General features: G+C 42.8%; 1 protein-coding gene across 7 annotated transcripts in view; it reads right to left on the reverse strand.

The window, feature by feature from the left end:
• Positions 1 to 7,082: 7,082 nt before the first annotated feature.
• Positions 7,083 to 16,341, reverse strand: part of LOC115028297 (anoctamin-4-like) — a 41,139-nt gene continuing 31,880 nt past the window's right edge. For 3 of the 7 annotated variants that reach the window (XM_029461979.1, XM_029461984.1, XM_029461985.1), the window contains 9 exons: positions 16,199 to 16,310; positions 15,810 to 15,867; positions 13,374 to 13,471; positions 13,096 to 13,238; positions 12,368 to 12,520; positions 12,119 to 12,266; positions 11,589 to 11,708; positions 10,627 to 10,732; positions 7,083 to 9,299 (listed from right to left, as the gene is read on the reverse strand). In XM_029461979.1, coding sequence (XP_029317839.1) covers positions 9,108 to 9,299; positions 10,627 to 10,732; positions 11,589 to 11,708; positions 12,119 to 12,266; positions 12,368 to 12,520; positions 13,096 to 13,238; positions 13,374 to 13,471; positions 15,810 to 15,867; positions 16,199 to 16,310 — 1,130 coding nt within the window. In that variant the 3' untranslated portion in view covers positions 7,083 to 9,107. The remainder of the gene's footprint in view (positions 9,300 to 10,626; positions 10,733 to 11,588; positions 11,709 to 12,118; positions 12,267 to 12,367; positions 12,521 to 13,095; positions 13,239 to 13,373; positions 13,472 to 15,809; positions 15,868 to 16,198; positions 16,311 to 16,341) is intronic. The other 4 variants (XM_029461982.1, XM_029461980.1, XM_029461983.1 and 1 more) reach the window with 4 other exon arrangements.

A 16,341-nucleotide genomic window follows, 5' to 3' on the forward strand; every position in this document is an offset into this window, starting at 1 on the left:
TAAACAGACACTACAGTAGAGAGTACACCTCTTCTTGTTAGAGGATTGAGTTTTGCTTGCACTCTGAATTTGAAAGAGTCTGATGTGATGCACCACTCTACTCCTAAAGCTCTCTCCATATGCGGTGAACTCAAGGCCATGTTAAAATCTTTGGTTGTGGTGTGGTGGAGTACATTCTTTCAACATCACACATGACTGCAATGGAATCTTGTCGAAAGCGGCACAAAACACCCACCAATGTGTTTGTTAAGTCAGGACCGATGACTCGTTGAAGGATGTCTCTTGATACTTATCAGAACAGTCAAATACTACACGTATTTTTCCTGCTTTCTGTGGATGATAAATTCCATGATGAGGAATGTACCAAGCCATATCTATATCAATTTCTTCTTCCGGAACCTTCTCTGCATTTCCACGTGAAATGAAGTCATCCATGAAGTTTAAGTCGTCCTTGTAGTACTTTGGATCTTTCTTCAGTCTCCTTTTAAGACAATTCAGGCAGTGTATCGCACGTCTTGTTGTCCGGTAATTTCGGTCTTTCCCCTTTAAACGGTAATGGCCTCTTATAGTGACCATTTTCTTTATGTGTGATGCTCTCTCAACATCGACAGGAACTTGAGATCTTCTTGGGAAACAGGATCATCTTCTCCAATTCTTTCTGAGAAGTCTGATTCAAGGACTCTTAATATGTCTGAGGGAGTTATTTATTTTACTTTGATTCGACTCACATAGTGTATTACATTTTTGAGATTGAGAGAAGGTTCCACCTCTGGTGTCACTATACGATGGCTGATTCCAATGGCGTCGCCATAATTTACACAGGGATTCCCATGGCCAATAATACTCCATCCAAGGTCTGTAAACTGTGCATAAGGCTAACATTCTTTGCCAGATACAACTTTTCTTGGAAGTAAGGCTTGTGAGCAATTGTAACCAATGAGCAGACCTACTTCACAGTCTTGCAGAGGGGCAATCTCTTCTTGAAGATGCTCTAGATGGGACCAAACTCTTGCAGTTCCATCTGTTGGTATGTGAGTTCTGTTGGCTGGAATAAACTCACGTGTGTAGACCAGTGGTAAAGGCATCTTCTTACCGGAATAAAAGCCTCTAACTTGTAGGTGATTTACTCTTTGGGAGCTTACTACTGTGGACCTTGAGGTCATAGTAGAGAGCTTGAGCTTGACTGGTACTTTGTCTGCTTCTAAAGCCTCAGCTACTTCACGAAGCACAAAGGTTGTGTCACTTTGAGAATCCAACAGTGCATATACAAGAATTTCTTCTGCTGGTTGCGTTGTGGATGAAAGCCAGACCGGAACTATAGCAGCCGTTTGTGTGTTAACTTCATCACAAATTACTCTATTTGAAGTAGCGGCTTTGGTCGTTTCTTCGTGTTGTGTTGATTGAGGTCTTTCTGTGTACCTTTGAGTTGTACTTAGCTTTTGATTAGCCTTTGGTGGTCGCTGTTCTTTGGTTCGCTCCTCGTGCAGACAGGTAGGATGCCTCTTGCAGCACGCGTCACAAACACTCCTACTACTACAGCTCTTTGAGGGATGACCATCGCAGTTCCACACAAGAACAGATAAATAACGGGCTGCACTGTTCTGGAAGCTGTCAACAATAAGCTGAGTGGAATGTCAGATGGCAAACAACCATATTCACTGAACTTGTAAACGAGATCAAAATAAAATGAAGTCTCTCCCCAAATAAACAATCCGAGACCATGTGAGCGTTTCTCATAACGTGACAAAGACGAAAACACGACAATTCCCCATGAATTCCCCCGGTAACAAAAACAAGATAAGGAAAAATAATTAGATAGTAAATTAAACGGATATTCGTATAATGATCCGTGACCTGTTTGGATATGGGGCTGCAAAAGGATTTACTAAACCGTTGTTAACAGACTAAATGAGATTACCAAAGGCAAAAATAAACTTGAGTATTAGAAGAGAAGAGAAACAAAAGCGTAGATAGGTTAACATTATAGCATGCACTGTTTGGATAACCAATGCATATCTTACCGGCCATTGTCCATTCACATGACACGTGATATAGATCAAAAACAAATAGCAAACAAATAGCAAACAAACCGGCTGTGTTAGTTTAAAGTCCAAAGTATATTACATGGTATGGGATCCACAAATCAGGCAGTAGGCTCGCAAGTTAGTCTGACCAGCCAAACAAAGATGAAGACAAATTCGTCTCCAGACGAGACGTCAGACAAAAATCAGCCTGCAGAAATAATCCAAAACTCTGGACGAGATCCCAGTCCACGCAGAGCAGTGTGCATTTAGTCCAAAACAGCGAGGCCATGTAGTTTAACATGATCCACTATTCACAGTCAGAAGAGCGCACAGGATCCCCGTATGCAGCCTGCACTGCCAGTAGAGAGATGATGAAGTCCTCGGCAAGTCTCGTGGACTGAAACGTCTTAATTTGACCAGCGCCCTTGACTTTCAGTGTCGCGGGGTAAAGGAGGAAGAATTCCACACCTTTGGCCCGGGCTGCATCCATGGCTCGAGAGAAAGCCTGGCGACGCTTAACAGTGTAGCTGCTGTAGTCAGGGGAGAAGCGAATCCTCCGTCCATCAATCATGAGCGGAGCTTTCTTCATGGCACGAAGGATGTCTTGGCGGGAGGTGTAACGGAGAACGCTGAAAATCAAAGTTTGAGTGGCACCCTCATGCTTCTTCCTGTTGTCGCTGTAGATATGATGAGCTCGCATTAACTCGCCCTGTATATTACCTAAGGAGGGGAACCACTTCGGAAGAGAGTGTGTCAGAAATTGGATGGCGTTAGACCCTTCCAGACCTTCTGCCAGCCCAATTATCCGAACGTTGCAACTTCTGCTCCGGTCCTCCATGTCCGCTAGCTTAAGTTGCACCAAGCCTCATGGGTGGCTAGCATCTCCGAATTGTTCCACACATCACCCCGTATCTTGCACATCTCCGCCTTTACGGTGCCAATGCTTTCAGTTAGTGCCACCAAGTCTGTTTGGATAGCAGCTAATTTTCCCTCCGTTTCCTTCCCCATCTGTTGAAGTTGGTCGAAGAGCGAGTCCAAGTAGCTTCGTTGCTTCTCCAGCACCGCGTTGGCTAACGCCTCCATGTCAGACTGTTCCCTTTTTTCGGAACCATTCTTACACAACGATTTTTTGCTCGATTTAGATAGTGCCTTCAAGCAGATATTCACATTGGCTAAAATATTTTAAAACAAGTTGTCTCAACGGTATAAACTAACAGAATTAGCAACACTGGGTTAAGTCGTTTCAATCTATGCTGCCATCTTGTCCAGCTGATCACGTGACTCTCAGTTTCTCTTTATCTTGAATGCCTTTATGATCAATCAGAGTTTCAAAGGAGATTTTCCAGTCGTTATATTTCAATAAATTCCCACTGAATACCGAAGGTTCAGGAACTCGAACTCTACTGGCAGTTAAAGCACCTGCTAGTGTCTTCACCAGCTCTGCTATGCTTTCATTTGAGGAGGTGACCACAGCTTGTGGAACAGGCCTTGTGGGAGCCCTCACTTGGTTATTTACCCCCAGCTCATTTTTCAGCACGTCTTTCCACTCTTCTTTTATGGAATCTTCTTGGTCATACACCCATATCCTTGCTTGTGCTGCATTGAGACTTTTCACTGCTTCCAAATGCTGTATTTTCATCCGTTTGTCCTCCAGAGTCTTCTGTAGATCTACATGCTCTTCTTCCATTCTAGCTCTAATGTTTGCGTCCTCTTCCTCTCTCTGTATTCTTCATTTCACCTCTTCTGCTTCCCTTTCTAAACAACGCCTAACAGCTGCTGTCTCTTCTTCGGCTATCTTTCTTTTAACTTCTACTTCCAAGCGCTTTATTTCCAATTGTTCTCTTTCTTGTTCTTGTAACACTTTCAGAACAGCTTGGCTTGCAGCAGCAGCCTCCCATCTTTTTACAGAAGACCTGCCCGAACGCTTTGAGCTGCTTTTCAAGGAAGAACCAGATTTGTAGGTGCTTGTATCAAAGAGAGAGCCTGCTTCTGGCCAATCTTCTTCTTCTGGAATCCTTCCATTCAGTAAACTTGATGCTTTGTTTAGAACAAACTTAGACAGCTCTACACACAGATCCATTCTTTGACGTGTGTCTTGGTCTGGAGTTGAGACTTTACGTAGATCATCATAAACACGTTGGACATCTGCAGAAAGACTTGTGACTTCCCCAATGATGTCATTTATCAGATCCTCAGGTAAAGGCTCTGTAGATTGTGATAATGGCTGCTTCGAAGATTTGACTTGTGCTTTCTATTTGTCATAAATGTAGTTGAATCTCTGTTGAAGCGCTATAGTTTTTTCTTCTTGTATTGCTTTACCTTTCTCTGTCAGAGTCTTGGTTCTTTGACCTCTTCTCGGTTGCTGCGCTTCAGCATCCTCCACTTGATCTTTTGATACTTGGTCTTGAGAATTTGCACTATCTCTAACGTAGATTGTAGGCTTGCTTGACTTTAACATTTTCAACTCCACAGTAACTCACTTTTACCAGAAGAAAATGTAACCCTTTAAAACATACTCCTATGTAAATGTCCCTTTAATGTTTACTTTAAAGCTGAAATGTCTCTAATGTTAACATTTTCAATAACAATTTGAAAAACAAAGTTGCACTTAGAAAATTTAAAATGTGCATAAGACAGCTTAATTAACTTTGAATATTACCTTACAAAATACACTCTTTCGCTCCATCGTCCCCTCACTCGCGAACAAGACCCCGAGGTACTTGAACTCCTTCACTTGGGGTAAAGGCTCATTCCCTACCCGGAGTAGACAATCCACCGGTTTCCTGCTGAGAGCCATGGCCTCAGATTTGGAGGTGCTGATCCTCATCCCAACTGCTTCACACTCGGCTGCGAATCGATCCAGTGACTGTTGAAGGTCGCAGACTGATGATGCCATAAGGACCACATCATCTGCAAAGAGCAACGATGAGATCCTCAGGTCACCGAACTGCAACCCCTCTCCTCCACGACTACGCCTCGATATCCTGTCCATGAAAATCACAAACAGGATTGGTGATAAAGTGCAGCCCTGGCGGAGGCCAACATTCAGTGGGAACGAGTCCGACTTACTGCCAAGTATCCGGACACAACTCTCGCTTTGGGCGTACAGGGATTGGATGGCCCTCAGAAGTGACCCCCTCACCCCATACTCCCGCAGCACCTCCCACAGTATCACCCGGGGGACCCGGTCATACGCCATCTCCAGATCCACAAAACACATGTAGACCGGATGGGCGTACTCCCAGGCCCCCTCCAGGATCCTTGCGAGAGTGAAGAGTTGGTCCGTTGTTCCACGACCAGGACGGAATCTGCATTGTTCCTCTTCAATCAGAAGTTCGACTACCGGCCGAACCCTCCTTTCCAGTACCTTGGAGTAGACTTTACCAGGGAGGCTGAGAAGTGTGATACCACTGTAGTTGGCACACACTCTCTGGTCCCCCTTTTTAAATAGGGGAACCACCACCCCGGTCTGCCAACCTCTAGGCACTGTCTCAGACTTCCACGCAATGTTGACGAGGCGTGTCAACCAAGACAGCCCCTCAACACCCAAAGCCTTCAGCATTTCTGGACGGATCTCATCAACCCCTGCGGCTTTGCCACTGTGGAGTTGTTTGACTACCTCAGTGACTTCTATCAGGGAAATTGACAATGATCCCCCATCAGCTTCCAGCTCTGCCTCTACCATAGAGGGTGTGTTAGTCGGATTCAGGAGTTCCTCAAATTTTAACATACAAGGAATTTAGTTTTGGTGTATTGGTGCTTAAAATTAAAACTAAATGCAAGTATTGCAAAAATGAAGAAACAGATATAGAATTGAGGAAACTACACTATACTATACTATAAACATATTTACAATATATCTAAATAAAAAATTAAAGAGCTGTTTTAAGGTAGTTTTGTGCAGAAAAGTGCAAAGATTCACAGTCCGAAGTATAACAAGTATACGTAGTATTTATCAAAGAACATATTTAATGCAAGTCAAAGCTGCTACGTTTGTGTTCAGACACATCTGTCTCTTTAGAAGAGCTCCACAACATCTGACAGGAAGGATCCATGTAGTTTGATAAAGTCATTTAGGATGATGATGATGATGATGATGATGATGATGATGATGGTTTCATATTCAGCACCAAGGTGAGAGTCTGAGTCCACGTGCTCAGCGTCCGCACACACCTCAGCTCAGCTGCCTAACTGGAGGATGTTATCCTCTGATAGCCTTACGTAAGTCCTGAGCGTGTGTCAGGGATAATCCTCTTAGAGAGGAGAGCAGAATACACAACAAAACTCCGTCCGCCTCCTCTGTCCCCGGCTTTTAATAATCAAAATGGAGTTTTTGCGAATGCCACAGCAGCAGAGTAATTAATGATGGAGGACTAGCCCTTCTCTCTAATCTATGATTCTTTGTATGTTCAGAACGAGCAGATAGTCATAGACGTTGTTAAACACGTGTTTGTGAACACGAAGCAAATCCCAGTGGATTCAAATTACTCACAAATGAATTCACACATTGTAACATGAAGTACAGAAGCATACAGGAGGGTTGAGGGGACACGAGCAGGTCGGCCTCGACACAGCACAAATATGTGGTAACATACACACACACACACACACACACTTTAAAAACAACTTGAGTTTGTATTACGTACAACTTGTGCAAAGCAGTGAAGTTATTATTATATTTTCATGGGCATTATGACAATAACTGTGTGAAGCATTAGTGTACCTCAGCCCTCTGCCCCCCCCCCCCCTGGGGGAGAGAGAAGTACTCCTCGACACTAACCTCTTAACAAATATAACTTTAGTATTTTCTCCCCAGAACGAGTGGAGAAGGCTTTGAATCAGCTTTGTGTAAATGATCAGTTATTAATATTTATATTAAATCTGCCGTGTATCAGTGCTAACTGTCTTTACTGTCAGGGAAAAAGAGGTATTATATATATATATATATATATATATATATATAAATATATATATTTATATTTAAATAGTTCAGCAGGTTCTTCTACCAGCTCTATAAAAAAAGAAACACAAACTCAAGTCAAAGTCAGATTTCTTTACAATAAATAATGTTTATTACAGCAGTTATGAATCTAAATTCCAATGGAAAGCACTTCCCATTGAAGCCAGCGGTCAGCGCCACAGAATATTGTCAGAGTAACTTTTACTGGTGGGATTGCTGCTGCTGACGGCTTCTTCTTCTACATTCTTCAACTTATCCAGGACGTTATCGCAAATTATCGTTGAAACATAATCGGTCAAAGTTTTTCTGGCATTTGTTCCGTATTCAAATGAATGGAGCCAATGTTAAAGTTAGTTGGTAACATTACACACAAAGTTAAACTTCTCTTCAAAGTTTCTCTTCAACTTTTCCTCGACACAACAATCTTCACACTTTTTTCATCAAGACGTAAACAATGTAATTATCAACGCAAACAGATTTACACTTCGTCACAAGAGATTAGACATTTCTGTGGCAAGAAAAAAAGACTTTTTTAAAGCGGGAAAAGATCAAAACAACATGGCTGCTGTCAGTAGGGGAAACATTTTCGAAATAAAAGCCCCCAAAGGTGACAAGAGCTCACAGCAGGCTTCCTTAGCACTAAAGACTTTCGAAATAAAAGTAGCAATGACTTTTTTTCTTTACACACACACACACACACACACACACACACACACACACACACACACACACACACACACACACACACACACACACACACACACACACACACACACACACACACACACACACACACACACACACACCAAATTAAATCCTGCTTGATACAAAGTGCAGTTCATCTCCAGACGTTTATAAGTGATGCTGCTCAGGAGCTCACATGAAGTCCAGCTTCCAGCTTTTCAAACAATGCAGTTTAGCTCCCGACTGTTCACATGTTCAGCCGCCAGCAATCCCACCGCAACTCCCTAAGAAATTGCAATTCTCTCGTTTTTATTGCACTAGCAGAGCAGATGACCTGACATTCATTTAAATATCTTTATTTACAATAAAGCAATATGTGAACTCCTCAAACAAGGAGACATGTAAACAGGGTTTGTCATTCAGTAAGCTCGGTAGTTATTTCTCTCGTCTTAAACAAGAAGTCTGTAACAGTTTAGTCTTGCTTGAAATCTACATTCAGGATCTGAAGACATACGCTGTGGAGTCCGAAGTGGTAGAAACTATCTGGAGGGAAAAAAGGTAGCAAAAAGAGGACATCCGTTATGTATGCAGCCACACGGGCCGGATGAAGTTCATCTACTGTCCACTAGGAGGTGCTGGTTTGACATGGCAGGAGGAAGGAATGAGGGTCCAGTATCATGCAGGAAACCCAGCACTCCTCTCCTTCCTCCACTGTGCAGTGAAAACCAAACACCAGCTGATAACCTGGGAATAAGAGAAAGTCCACGGTAAGGCCTGTCAACACTGGACACATACAGCGTTACACTTTAGATGTTTTATTTCCGCTCTGAAAGGCTCAATAAGATGTTTCCTTTAAACGCTTACTTCCTTTCCTTCCTTACAACCTGGTTTTGGCCTCTTAAAATCTATTTTAAATTGTTTTACAACTATATGCAAAACTTATTTTAATTAACCGTATAACTCGCTACACATCTGAAACTCTTAGTGACTGGCTGCTCATCTCTAGACACCGACAGCTGTTCATTATCTAACGTCTCTGGAAGAGTTTTAACCTTTCCAGCTGACTCGTATTAAATCGACACTCATGTAAAAGAGTCTTAAATGTGCTCGATATAGAACACAGAGCTAACAGAGGCTAAAGCTGCAAGTCCCATGAAAACAAGTTGTACTACATCGTACTGTACAGCGAGTTAGTTCTTACACACTCATATCTTTAAAAGGTATGTTTTCATTTAATGTAACGAGTAAAGGCTTTGAGTGAGCACAAATTGAGGTTTAAAAATACAACACTATCTTTGGTAACTTCAAGAATCCAATAAAGATCAGGACGGAGCTGCTCACGTTAGTGTGAGAGCAGGACTCCTACAGAGTTATGAACACAGCTGAAAAACGTCGTGTACAAACTGTTTCTGAATCTCCGGCTGTACCAGTTGGTGCTTTCAGGGCCACTCCTTGTGATGGGCCCTTTCTTTCTTCTTCTTCTCGTTTTTCTCCTTCTGCAGTCTCTCCAACTCGGCCTCATACATCATCTCCTGGATCAGGTACTTCTCTCTGCGCATTCTGTCCCGCAGGTCCTTTGGGAGGTCGGGGATCAGGTACGCGATCAGCGTCTTGATGGCAAACACCATGTGCTGCAAAAACATAGCACGTTATCACAAAAACCTGAAACAACAAACCAAATACTAAAGTGATGAGTCAGGAAACACCAGACAGGAAGTAGAATCCCTCACTGCTGGACGGAGACACGTTAATACAGTAAAACCTTCTCTACCCTTCAGTAAACTGAAGATGAGTCTTCCTGTTATGTTTAAGAACTTTTAATACAATTCTCTGTCTGTATATTTGTTAACAATCATGCATCCTTAATAGGCTTCTTTTTTGATTAATTCAGAGCTTCCTGTCTCGTGGCCATTGTTCTGTTACCTCTTTGGCTGTTTTAACGGTGTACTTTTAAAGCAGGACAAGGCTTTTTATCAGAGGGAAGTTTTGTGAATCTGTGAGATTTAAAAAACAACAGTTTTTTCTTTAGTTATCAAAAGTTTAAAAATAGTAATTTAATTTAGCTTTCTTCACAGAAATGAATAATATCCTGAGATCTAAGCAAACTGTATATTTTAAATAGAAGTTGTCTCACACCCCCGGCCCCGTGAAGCTTTGTCTTTAGTTATTAACTAGCTTTAAAGGGGATTTCTTTAAAAAACACACATGATCATAGTTTGAGCTTCTTTCCATCCACTGTGTTCTGTTTCTTATTTATCATTACATGCCCAACAGAAATGTTTTTGCTCTCGTTCGGTCCGACTGCTGCAGAAAAGTGTCAGTGGCTCTAAAAGAAGCAATGACTTCTATAATGTTCTGCTTTAAAATTAACAGATGTGTCTGTGAGGAGAGACACAGTGTAACTCAGTACAACGCAGGACCGGGATGACACTGAGGTCAGGTTACAAACAGCCTCTAGATCATAATACTTAACATGACAGTGAAGCAAAACAGTGAAGTTGCAGGCTGTAAAACCAAACAGTTTTACAGTTTGTCTTTTTGAAGCATAACTTCCGTGTGAACTAGTTACGTTTTGACTTTCAGGATTTAACTAAACAAGATTAATTTGAGCCAGCTGTGTAAAACCTTGTTAGTGGCAGCGTGTGCACACGACACTGTGCTGAGGCTGCTGGAAACAGCTCACAGGAATCATGTAGTTTGGAATCAGAAACAGCCACAATTTGAGTTAATCTGGTTTAAAAAGCGTAATAGTTCAGATTAGGGAGAATTTATAACAGCAAAACATTAAATCCATCGATCAAGTTTAATCCATCTGTAGAAGTATTAACGTAGAAGCATCAAGTCTCTTCAGCAGACCTCCTGATTGGCTATGAGCAGAATGTTATAGATGGACACTAATGGGTGGAGACGGGACCCAAACCCAGCCTGCTGTCTGCCGTCACAGATTAAAACACTGACCTCAAATACGATGATGAATGCGAGGCGGGCGGCCAGGACGTGCCAGAACTGCAGCGTGTACAAGTACGGCTCAGCAGAGCCCGGAGGCTCCCTGTAGTCCCGATACCTGAGGAGTCCAACAGACGGGTTCAAAGGTCATCACAAAGTAGCACTAATGACTCATGTAGCTCAGGATGCTGACAGCATCTGTACACATACGACACAACTGTCACATGTTCAACACTAGAAAGAACCGCAGTGTGTCCCTCTGCAGGCACATTGCAGTTTACAGAAATTGTCATAATTAGCGTGTGAATTCTTGAGGTATGAGTGAGGTCACACCTTGAAAATCTAATCACTTCCTACTCGAGTCCAAGTGGACTTTGGGGTTAAATTTGAAGAAATTCCCTCAAGGCATCGCTGAGATATCGGACGATGATAGCCGAGGGCGGAGGCTTTATAACTAAAATAAAAAAGATGTTGTTAGCTTGAGGTTGGCTTTTGTATAATGGGAAACATTTTAGGGTTAGGGTGTTTTCCTCTCATAACTTTAACCTTTTCAGTGTTTTCACTTCATCAAAGTGAATCAAACATTTTGGTCTCCTAAAGCGTTCGGTCGTACTTCGCTCCGTCCTCTCGTGTCACTTCTGGTTGCATAAAAACAAGATGGCCAAAACGCCAAAACTCTTCAAAGGCAGAGGCTTCAAAAGCGTAGTCCGCCAACCAATGGGTGACGCCACAGCGACCTTCTTATGCGCAGTGTATGGGTGGCACTAAAGCAGTCAAATACTGTTCAAATAAATAATCTTCCGACAATACGAAATAGATACTTATGCTTGATGAGCACTGAAAAACGTTTGTTGGGCACACGCACACACACACACACACATACACACACACACACACACACACACACACACACACACACACACACACACACACACACACACACACACACACACACACACACACACACACCTTACCTGCAATACTTCACAGCTTCTCCAAACAGTTCGGAGCCATTAGTCCTGGACTGTGATTTCCTCTCAAAGTCAGACACCTGGAATATGGAGAGACTGGCGTTGACGTATCCCATCATACACCTGAGGAATACACGAGACATCAGATGATCACCTTTTACTAATCCACACGCCGTCATTTTGGGTTTGATTCAACTGCTTGTAGATCCAGTGTCAAAAGGTGTTCCACAAGGATCAGTTGGGGGCCCTGTCTTGTTTACAATATATAATAATAACATTGTTATGTAAATGTAATTGTCAACCTTATATCAGTACTTAATGAAGGGAGAACTAAGTACAAATGCTTTTTTGTAGGGCAAGATATATTGATTTTAAAGCTCTCCACGTATCCGCACAGAATAAATATCTATTTGTTTTGATGAATGATTCACATTTAAATATCAAATTGAAAATCTCATGAAACTGAACAAAAACTCCGGCCGACCTTTGAACTGTAGGAAAAGTATATTGGAGGAAGTTACGTCATCACTTACCCCTCCCCTGCTCGACCCTGGCCAGCACAAGGTCCATACTTGTAGGCGTAAACAAGGCGAGGGATGAAGTCTGAGGTAACAGCGATGACGAAGGCGTTGGTGATGACAGACAAGATGCCGATTCCCTCCAGAATGCCATACCAGATCCCTGCCACAAACGCACCAATTACACATGACATTATAGCTAACAACCATATAAAACAGGAAGGCAAACATTAAGAAAAAAAACAATGAACATCGTTCATTTACCTATATCTTTGGCTTGTGAGGGCAGAGGGCGCCGCCACTGTGTCACAAACTTGTAGGCGTCTAAACGAATCTCGATGACGTTGTTGAGCAGCGCTAAGAGAGGGGCCAGAGGAAAAGCTGCCACAAAGATGGTGGTGAAACCAAACTGTAGAACTGAAACAGACACAAAACCATGAGCCTTCAGGTCCCATAGTCCCTGCAGAGGTACAGCAGAGCTAACATGTTAGCAAACAATTCTGTATTTACACATTCAGCAGATATGGAGCGACATCAGCATTCAACATATCAGGATGGTCCGATGATGTAACTCTGCATTCGGCCGTGTGTGCTTCTGTTCACTGCAGGAGGGTTTATTTTGAGGATCAATTTGTTTTGAGGACGGTCCGTCTCCCTTTGTGTATCGGACGTGTGAGTATGTGTCGTGTCGTCACAGCTCGGTGACAGGGAACCACAACAGTGTCGCTTTTTAGCTGGAAAAACTAAAACAATACGCTGAAAGATGCTAAATTGCTGAAGAAAACTGCATTCGAGTGATGATTCAACCCATCACATTACACATTCTCCATTGTTAACATAAAACCAGTGATGAATGCAGTTTGCTCAGTGTGACCCACTCAGTCACAAAGGAGAGCAACAGATGATTGTATTAAAGAATCTTAATCCATGGACCTCACACCTGATACCTAAAGGTTTGATTATATGTGCTGAACAAAATGTATGTAACATACTCATTTCTAAGTATTCATCAAACAGTCCATATGCATTCATTGGCTGCAGGTTGTAATCCCTCTCCCACTGTGGGAAGCCGGCCTTGGCGTTCGGCCCGTGCTCTCTCCTCAGCCTCCGCCGTGTCCACCAGTTCTGGATCAGCCTTGCAAAACAACAACAGACAGAAACAAGTAGATCGAATTTCCTCTGATATCACTCAGGAAAACAGTCGACTGGCACGATATCAGACTGAATAAGTTGTAAACTGTTATTATTTGTAGTTCGGTCAGAAACTCACGGATAGCCGAGCTCCATGAAATTGTTCCAGGTCTGTTTTAGCACCATGATGATCCCCATCTGCATACAGAGGTCAATGAGACAGCCGCTGGGGTGGCACTACAGCAACAGGGAGAGAGAGAGAGGGTCGAATCAAACCGTAGCTAACAATGACACTACATTAATGTGAAGACATAAATAGGTAAAGTCATAAAGTCAGCATGTATATGTTGCACACGTGGACACAAGAGGGACTTCCAGGACACGTGCGTGCGTTTGAAATAGATTTGACTTTGTTTTTTTCTGTAAATCCAGCAACACAAGCACATCAGTGCAACGCAGCTGCACAGCGTCGGCTCGGTCTCATGAATATGGCCTGCGCCCCTCCTCACCTGTAGGATCCCGAAGTGCTCCAACTGCCTCATTGTAACCAGAAGTTAACCTACGGAAATGTTATAGTTGCTGTTGCACATGAACATATATCAAAACATACTACAGTGGCCATAAGAAAATAATATAGCTTCATGTCCATTAATATGCCCAGCGTTACTGTGGGTCCCACGCTGAGTGTCGGCATCATGGATGTCCCAGACAGCTCAAGTCTTTACCTGGTGAGTCACAGCGGTACTTTGAACGTCAATCTTTGGGGATATTCTCTGTACAACATGACACGCATCTCCCTCTTCTACAGACATCCCTGTGATCTATGAAGTGCTAATCCACTAGCATGCAGGCTATTTATCTCCGACTGCATAACCCAGACACACACGTACTTTACTTCTACTGGTATTCATTCTGCAGCTGCATAAAACTACAACTAAAGACACTGACTTTAGAAGATCCAGAAGTTTTTTCCATCTTTCTACAGGATGATATTAATCTTGTATGTGATTCAGAGTTTCAAATGGAATTAGATGACAAAAACTGTTGTTTTTATTACTTTATGTTGTTGTAATTTCTTCCTTCTTACATTTGTACAACGCTTTATCCTGTACAGCAGTGTAGCCATCTTTTATTTGTGATCCCTCCAGCTGCAGCCTCCCTCGCCCTGAGCTGATTGCAGGTTATTCAGATCACCTGTTGGCTCCTAATTAAGGATTGAGACCAGCTTGGTGCGTTTCCCCTCGTGGCCAATCAGAGTGGGACGCTGGCCTTTGTTTAGGGCTGCAGAGGTGGAGAGGTGGAGAGACCATCGGGGTCATTCCTCACTTCATGCACAGCTCAGCGCAGTCACACACGCTGCTCTTCAGGCCCGTTACACTTCTTTACTGCCTGAACGTTTGTGATTGAGAGAGATCTTTCTGACACCTGCAGTGAACATTAATGTCTCCTGCAGGTTGACGTGTTGGGGAAGCTTGTTCACTGGAAGAACTACAGCAGAGATACCTGAGGGAGAAATCTACTTTGTTTTAAGTAAAGCTACTTTGTAAAACTAATTATGAATTGTCAATGTGTATGTGATATGAAATTACAGCAATATTATATAAAAAAAGTCAAATGCTAGCTGTTACGGCCTTATTTATCTGTGGGGGTTATTATGTGGATGTCTGCACCCTGTGTTCCCTATTAGGTATGCAGAGTGGATGTGTGATCCCCGGCCCCTGATTGGCTGCACGCAGGTCCTCTCCTCCCACCTTGGCGAAGGCCAGCCGTGATTAGTGTGCACCTGTTCCGGCTCTCCAATCCGAGGCGCACTGGAGAAAAGCGCTACAGTCGGGGCTGGCGTTGTCAGCCATATGCCATAAGTTTGTTTTGTTAAGAGCCCTCCTTTTGTTCTTTGTTGTGTCGTTAAAAGCAATTGTTTGTCAAATTGTCCACCGTATTTAATAAATATATCTTATTTTACCATCAACATCTGGTTATATGTTACTCCCTTTTCCCTCGCCGAGCCGGGGGCGTAACACTAGCAAAAAATGACTCAATTGAGTTTATTTAAAAAATAAATACCTCTCTACAAAATATTTAACTTGCAACTTATTACACAGTGACCGACTTGAGCGCTGATCTAAAGAAATGTTTTACACAGTAACACCCTGAACCCTATCTTTACTTACTTAGTTTCAGTAATGAACTACACAAAGAACGGCACAAACATTATGATGAGCTGATACTCTGGGGAATCAGCCAACAACATGCATTTATAATCAGAATGTTGTAATTAAAACAGCTTTCAGCTTTTATCAGCTTTGCAAATGTCAATGAAATCCACTAATCTCTGCTGCACCATCTTGATTCTGCACTCGTACTGTACACGTCACATTATGGAGAATTGTTCCATTTCAGTGGCCATGGGAACAAGTGGACACGTTACATCAGCTCCTAAAAGCGCCTTTTGTCCCCTTAGACCACAGGGGAGGGGGGGGGGGGTTCAATCATAGCTTAATGTCCAATTTAGAATTACTCAGATCCATCATGCTTTGCTCTTACTCCCCTCAGGGAAAGCAAAGTAATTACTCACTTCTTCCAGTTTCCAGCGATTGATGAGGCGGAGATATGCACCGGGCCGGCCTGTAAATCTGTCAGGATGAAACAATAACTTTAAAAATAAACTCATGTGGCAGCGTTAAAATCCTGTAACATCAGCAGACTTTGCAATGACCAATGGGATCAGTTTAATGTCCAACACATTGACCTCTTCTGAGTTTCAGTCATCTCATACAAACCAAAATCCCTGAAGAGTTCTGAGAGGAGAGTCAATATCCCCAAAGGTTTGTCTGTTTGTCTCACATCTATATTTATTGTTTCATCCAAAGGGTTTCTGTGTCTCCAGAGTATTGATGTCTGAGAAGCCTTCAGGACGGGGTCACGCGTTGAAGGGTATTTGTAAGTTCTGCAGGACTTCCTCACCTTCCCAAGAAGAAGGCGATGTAGAAAGTTGAACTGTTGAGGTTGACAAACTGAAAGAGGAACATCTTGAGCGTGAAGCTGTTCTCCCACTCGGACTCTGTCCGTGGCTGCTCTGTGGGGGCACGGAGAGAGAAACTAAAGAC

The sequence above is a fragment of the Cottoperca gobio genome, chromosome 23, assembly GCF_900634415.1.
Source record: "Cottoperca gobio chromosome 23, fCotGob3.1, whole genome shotgun sequence".
Classification (NCBI taxonomy): Eukaryota; Metazoa; Chordata; class Actinopteri; order Perciformes; family Bovichtidae; genus Cottoperca; species Cottoperca gobio.